The 7245-nt window shown below is 38.3% G+C and overlaps 1 protein-coding gene across 1 annotated transcript in view; it reads left to right on the top strand.

The window, feature by feature from the left end:
- Nucleotides 1-5929: 5929 nt before the first annotated feature.
- Nucleotides 5930-7245, top strand: part of LOC107082085 — a 3857-nt gene continuing 2541 nt past the window's right edge. Inside the window, exons 1-2 of the mRNA XM_015370548.1 lie at nucleotides 5930-6096; nucleotides 6328-6427. Of these exons, the coding sequence (XP_015226034.1) occupies nucleotides 5930-6096; nucleotides 6328-6427 (267 nt within the window). The remainder of the gene's footprint in view (nucleotides 6097-6327; nucleotides 6428-7245) is intronic.

The raw sequence follows: 7245 nt of genomic DNA, 5'->3' as shown, positions 1-7245 counted from the left end.
ATCTTTTAGAAGCAGCTCACTGGAAGGTTGTGCTAGTTTTAGAACAGGCTTGAGGGCACCACATGTGGTCCTTGGGGGCTTCCTGGTGCCTGTGGGCACCATGTTGGTGACACCTGGTCTAAGCCATGTCACAAAAAAGAATGTATCCCTCTGGTGCCGAAAAAAGAAAAGGAAAGAGGAAGAAAAAAAAAAGAGCAAGATAAAGGTATGTTAGCATGATTATTTAAGGACCGGTAGATTTTGTGCAGCAGCAGCACAAATTGTCCTCATGTTGTGATATTTATCAGCCATCCATCACCAGAGCGAAATCCCCACCATTAACAGTGAAATATTACCTGTTATTAATATACATTTATCTAGGTAGGTGTGTATTTCAGGTGTTGATACATATCGGCGAGGGAGACCCAGCACATGCTGGAGGGACTATGTTTCTCGGCTGGCCTGGCCTGGCCTGGCCTGGGACATCTGGGCCTTGCTATTAAAGCTGCTACGCCCACGACCTGACCCCGTATATGCGGAAGATAATGGATGGATGGATAGATATCGGTTTAAGTTGGAGAAAACACAGATGCCAGCTTAACTAGCATTGCTGTTTGATTTGAAGTGAATCTACTACCTTCATAGACAAAGCACGAGCGCTCTCTGCTCTAAGATCTTTGGTGAGAGATGGTATTTATCTTTATTAGAAAATATACCAAAAATGAAAATAGACTGCAGTTTTATTGATATGGTGGTGAATGATGACGCAGTGCTTTCCTGCAGTAGATCACCATGTTAAGTTTTCACCATATGGCAATTATGCCTCATTTGCCAATAGAATATGAATTGTTAGGTGAGGTGTGGAGTGTCTTGTGTTGCAAGATGGGAAAATAAACTAATTCTACTCAATAAACTATGCATTATGCAATGCTATTTTTCCCAGGAACACTGCTGAAGTACTTTGGAGAACAACCAACTTTACCTGCCCCTAATGATTCAAGTGTCAGTGCCTCCACAGCTGATGATGCAGTAGGTGAGCGTTTTCTTGATGGCAAATGGTTACATAGCCTGTTAATATGACATGAAACATTTAGCTTTTTATTTATTTATTTATTTTTTGTTTGTTTTATCATTGCAGGTTCATCCACTGCACAAGCGACTAAAAGAAAACAGCACTTTTTAATGCTGTAGTGGATTGTAGCATTCAGTCATTGGAGGATAGATTTACATCTCTAAGTGAGGTTAAAGATAACTTTGGAGTGCTGCTCAATTTTAGGGAACTTGATCAAAAAGTCCGGAGGGAACAATGTGAGCTTCTTGCGGAAAAACTCACTTGTGGAGAGGAGGCTGATATTGATGGTAGCGCACTGGCATTAGAGATAGTCTTCCTGAACTTCCCCAAACTATGAAGACTGCCTTTGAGCTTCTCACATACCTCTCACAAAATGAGATGTTTGATCTTTACCCAAATCTTTGGGTAGCTCTTAGCCTGCACTCTGCCTGTGACAGTTGCCTCAGCAGAAAGGAGCTTTTCAAAGCTCAAATTAATAAAATCAAACTTGAGATCTTGAATGACCCAGGAAAGACTAAGTGGACTTGCAATCATTAGTATTAATAACAAAGTTGGCCAAGCAATACCATACAATGATGTCATCAGTGACTTTGCCTCCAGAAAAGCTAGGAAGGAAAGATTTCTAGGCATTGTTGTACAATTCATTGTTAAACCCTTGCTGTTCTTATGTTTGCTTTCCTTATTTAAGTATCTGTTTTTGTAACATTCTATTTTTTATTATATTAATGTTTGTCTATTTTGGTTTTATTTAAAATATTATAATTTGTTTAATATGTTTGTATTCAAAAGGTTTAATAAAAGAAAGTATTGTAAGTATCGTTTATTTATTTATTTGTTTTTTATTAATACATTACCATAGTGTATTAATTTATAATGTTCACTATAACATTATAGTGTGACGTTTGTGTCAGTAATGTTCTAGTATAGGTGATTCTGCATGGTGGCAGGGGGGGGGGGGGGGGCAAATCAAATTCTGCTTAGGGCCCCCAAGAGGTTCGGACCGGCTCTGTCTGTTCATAATTTATTCTTTATGGTACGCCAGCATTCATAACATGTAGGCGAATCACTGTCTCCCAGACATCCACGGTTATATTTTTTATATTTATATCTTATAAAAACAAAGCGGGTTGTGTATGACGTCATCCGAATGCCGGCTACCATTCATTCTGTCCGCTGAACTGCTGCTAGTTTTACTCACATGCCTGGAAGATGTCTTGTGCTACTACCACAGATGATCTTGCTCTCCAAATGGAAATGAACGATGCAGATTAGCTAGCCGAACGAATAGAAGAGGTAGAGCGTAGCCGCCTGTTGCCCGGGCTGCCTTTTATGACTCTAGTCCAGGGCGCGGATGACGTCATATACACTACGCTTTGTTTAAAAAAAATATAAATATAAAAAATATAACCGTGGATGTCTGGGGGACAGGGATTCGCCTACATGTTATGAATGCTGGCGTAACATAAATGATAAATTATCAACAGTTTAGTTTGTGCCTTCAAGTCGTTGCCCACACGAAGACGTTACTTGGATATAACCTAACGGAATATCTTCAGAACGGCTCCAAATGACACACAACTCATATGGGTGAGTAGAACATGATGTAATAACGTAAAATCAAGGGCCCAATGTAAAAAAAACAAAACGGCGTTCCCCTCTAATGACGTCAGTCTGTGAGTAATTGGAGTCGCTGAAATAAATTAAGCTTTAAATAATTACTCAGGTGTTTAATGGGTTTGCATCTCTTTAAGGTTTGCGCTCATCAAGTGAAATGACCGGAAGAAAATACCTGAGCGCTTGAGGGAGGAGCGTCAGATGGACGCTGGGAGCGACTTTCCTGAGAGCTGAGCTTCGGCTGCTTTCACTTTCATCTACTGAGAAGTACTGAAAACATCGACGGTAAGTACGTCACACGGTTCACTTAATATTTAACAGTTTTTATACAGGAAATGTCACAGAATCTCTGTAAATATTGCTCAAAGGAGTAGTTTGTAGAAACATGAAGACAGAGGCGAACCTTAACGTTTAATCTTACAGTTGGATCTTGGCTGGCATAAGTACCCAAAGTAGAGTAGTGCAATATTCTCTGTCAGCCTCTATATGCAGGTAACTCAAAGCAACCTTCATTTTAACTCACATGACTGAATTGTTAATATTCAGTGGTGTCACTAGACCTATTTTGGGGGGATGACTGAAGCCCCCCTCTGTTGTTCTCCAGCCCTCTTAAAATAACAGTAGGTAACTATTACTTATATATATATTACTTTTGTAATATATATATATATATATATATATATATATATATATATATATATATATATATATATATATATATGTATTATTTATGTATTTATGTTGACTTACAATTATTTGAACAAACCCTCTGTCATGGCCAAGTGGGTCTGTTTCACTTTCACCAACACTAAACAGCTTAAAGGAGGACAGCAGTTTACTACACACAAAACTACTACAACTGTGCAAACTGCTTTACGGTATATGTCTCTTCAACCTTTTCCCATTTGTTATAAAGACGGAAGGCGCTGAGACTAAATTTCTCTGAGAGGCATTAATATCCATAAAATTTATGCAGGGTTTCTATTCAGGCAATGAGGGACCTTACTGTTGGGATCTATATGTCTGTTTATTGTGAAATTATGGAACATAGCATTATAATTATCTGTTTCAAGGCTTTAAACCATCAGCACATCAGTTGCGAACGAGTCAGATTAGGTGGGGGTAGTAGAGGTACAGTGGTGGCAGTGCAGAAGTTCTGTACTATTAATCAAACCAAGTTTAACTGCCATATTTTCAACATCGTCATGTAACATTACCTCTCTGCTATTCATTTTTCTCACAGCCACTGGAAACAGTAATGTAGTTCAATCTAACTCCAGGTGACTGGGAGGTCCTCATGGGAAATGGGGTCTTCCTTTAGGTAAAACAATACAGCTTTTGACCACTGGGGGGAGCCATAATTGACCATAATAAAAAGTTATTTGGCGCTCCTTTAATTAATTTGGTGTTTTTTAATTAAATCAGATGTATTTTTTTCATTTGGTTTCTAGTTTTATTTATTTAATTATTTTTTTTATGTTTTTCACTCTTAAGTGTTTCAGAACAACAATCTGATCAAGATATTATTCAGTGACACTAGAAGTAAACACAAAGCAGTTTTCTAATGCTTTTATTATTAAGCGAGAAAGAAAATTCTCAACAATCATATTAACATGATGTGAATATTTTCAGAAGTGGCTTAATATTACTTTAATTCAAGTGATTTATTTATACTTTTCAGGGCTTGTAATTACTACCATTTTATTAGCATATATGTTTAAAATGTAATCTGTGCAACTTAAAAATATAGAACAAACAACTATTGTGTTGTAAGCAAAAATCACAGTATTGGCTTTTACAGTTATCTGCTAATAATTTAACTAATTGTGTTTTTAGATATTGTTCTTGTGTTGTATGGGAGAGACCTCCTTGTCTTAAAAACTAATGACACGTGCTAATATTCATGTTTCATAGGAAAAACACTGTCATAATGTTTGAAGAAGTTCAGCCAATGGATATTGACCAGATACCTGATGAATTTTACTTCCGAACAACGAACCCCCAAACACCTGACTCCAGCGGACTTGACTCCAAAGGACCTGACTTCAACAGACCTGACCTCAACCAATCTGACTTCAACCGACCTGACTCCACTGGAACTGACTCCAACGGACCGAACACCAACGTACCTGACTTCAACAGACCTGACTCCTATGGATCTGACTACAAAGCACCTGACTCCAAAAGACCAGACTCAAAAGGCTCCAGCTCCAAAGAATCTGGCCTTCAAGGACCTCAATCTCAGGTTTTTACTTTTCTATGATTTGTATTATTAGAGCTGTAGCTGTTCATTTGCCTGTTTAAAGGCTGTGTAATATGGACATAAATGTGTGTTCTCAGTTATTCATACAGCAAAAATATGTTTTAATTAATCACTCATCTGAATAATTAAAAAAGACAACTAAGCATATAGAATTAGGTCTCAAAGGTAACAAGAAATGTTGGTTTTCTCTGCCCAGAGCAACTCGGGGCAACTCAGCTGCAGCTGTTGAGCCTAAGTCACTTTGTTTTGGAGGATGGAGGGGCTCGCTAGCTTTACATGAAGATGGTAAACTCAGTGTGATCGGTGCCATCATCTGTTGTTACAAAAGTCTCAAACAAGACCAAGAAAAGGAGCTAGATTTGTCAGTACTTGTTTAAAAAATAAAAAAAATTGGTTGCTAGAGGTGTCTAAAAAAGGCAATATAAGTAGGCTCCTAGTTGGCAACAAGGCAGAAGTGGCCTCTCTGTTTCTCTTTATACTGCTGGGCCAGCAGGGGGTTGATAGCTTAATGACGACAAGAGGCCATATTTTTAGACACAACCAAAAAATCCTGAAACAGGAATATTAAAACTCAAGTTTAAATCTGTTGCCACAGTACAACCATTAAGGGTTGGGAGACTTTTTAAACATGTAGATCATTGCAGCTATGACAGTTTTTATGTTTTTGGAAGACTATTTGGGAATTCTCTTCACACTGTCTTTTAAAGGAATAGTACACCCAAAACATGATTAGCCTTCATTTTCTACTCACCCCCATGCTGAACAACACTCTGGAGTACTTTTTTGATATCTCAAATGCATCTGGAGATCTGGGAGGCTTCTTGCTGTCTGCTGACATTCAAATAATGGAGGTCTATNTGACTTCAACCGACCTGACTCCACTGGAACTGACTCCAACGGACCGAACACCAACGTACCTGACTTCAACAGACCTGACTCCTATGGATCTGACTCCAACAGAGCTGACTCCTATGGATCTGACTCCAAAAGACCTGACTCATATGGATCTGACTCGAAAGGACCTGACTCGAAAGGACCTGACTCGAAAGGACCTGCCTCGAAAGGACCTGACTCCAAAAGACCTGACTCCAAAAGACCTGACTCCAAAGAATCTGACTCCAAAGGCTCCAGCTCCAAAGAATCTGGCCTTCAAGAACCTCGATCTCAGGTTTACTTTTCTATGATTTGTATTATTAGAGCTGTAGCTGTTCATTTGCCTGTTTAAAGGCTGTGTAATATAGACATAAATGTTTGTTCTCAGTTAGTCACACAGCAAAAATATATTTTAATTAATCACTCATCTGAATAATTAAAAAAGACAACTAAGCATATAGAATAAGGTCTCAAAGGTAACAAAAAAAATTTGGTTTTCTCTGCCCTGAGCAACTCGATGTGTCAGCGTCGCGCTGCTCTTTGACCGCAGACACAGGCTGCAGCTGCTGTGCCTAAGTCACTGTGTTTTGGAGGAGGGAGGGGCTCAGCAGCTTTACATGAAGATGGTAAACTCAGTGCGATCGGTGCTATCATGTGTTGTTACAAAAGTCTCACACAAGACAAAGAAAAGGAGCTAGATTTGTCAGTAGTTGTTTAAAAAGAAAAAGGTTGCTAGAGTGGTCTAAAAAGACAATAAAAAAGGCTCTGGGTTGGCAACAAGGCAGAAGCTGCCTCTCTGTTTGTCTTTATACTGCTGGGCCAGCAGGGGGTGGACAGCTGCATGACGACAAGAGGCCATATTTTTAGACGCACCCAAAAATCCTGAAACAGGAATATTAAAACTCAAGTTAAAATCTGTTGCTACAGTACAACCATAAAAGGTTGGGAGACTTTTTACACATTTAGTACAATACATTTATGACGCTTTTAACGTTTTTGGGAGATAATAGGGGAATTGTCTTTACACGGTAAGAGTGCATTTGAAGTATTATTTTGGACTAGGAATTGATCAATTAAAAGACTGGTCCCACCAACTCCTGCACTCAGGCGTGTTTTGCATGCTGCTGCTAAATTATATTAATAAAAAATTTAATTGACTATGTCCAAAAAGGCAGATATGATTTAGAAAGGGTTAGGAGTAGGTTATAAATGTTTGACAGGGATTCAGCTGAAGGAAGTGCACTAAATATATGAGAGAGGTAACTGTTAAAGATACCAAGAATTAAGAAAAGCATTGAGATATTTTTTTTAAATCAACATTGTTATCGATGTGCTTAGTACCTTGATTTGCTTTGATTTCGTCTGAAGTTGAAGAAAATTAGTCACATAGGATCTTAATAAAAACAATTTTTTTGGTTGTATCTTAAAAAAAATTGAGGGTATG

Source organism: Cyprinodon variegatus, unplaced genomic scaffold (assembly GCF_000732505.1).
Source record: "Cyprinodon variegatus isolate N-32 unplaced genomic scaffold, C_variegatus-1.0 Scaffold47, whole genome shotgun sequence".
Classification (NCBI taxonomy): Eukaryota; Metazoa; Chordata; class Actinopteri; order Cyprinodontiformes; family Cyprinodontidae; genus Cyprinodon; species Cyprinodon variegatus.
Note: the sequence above shows the minus strand (reverse complement) of the source record. Positions and strands in the feature narration are given on the sequence as shown.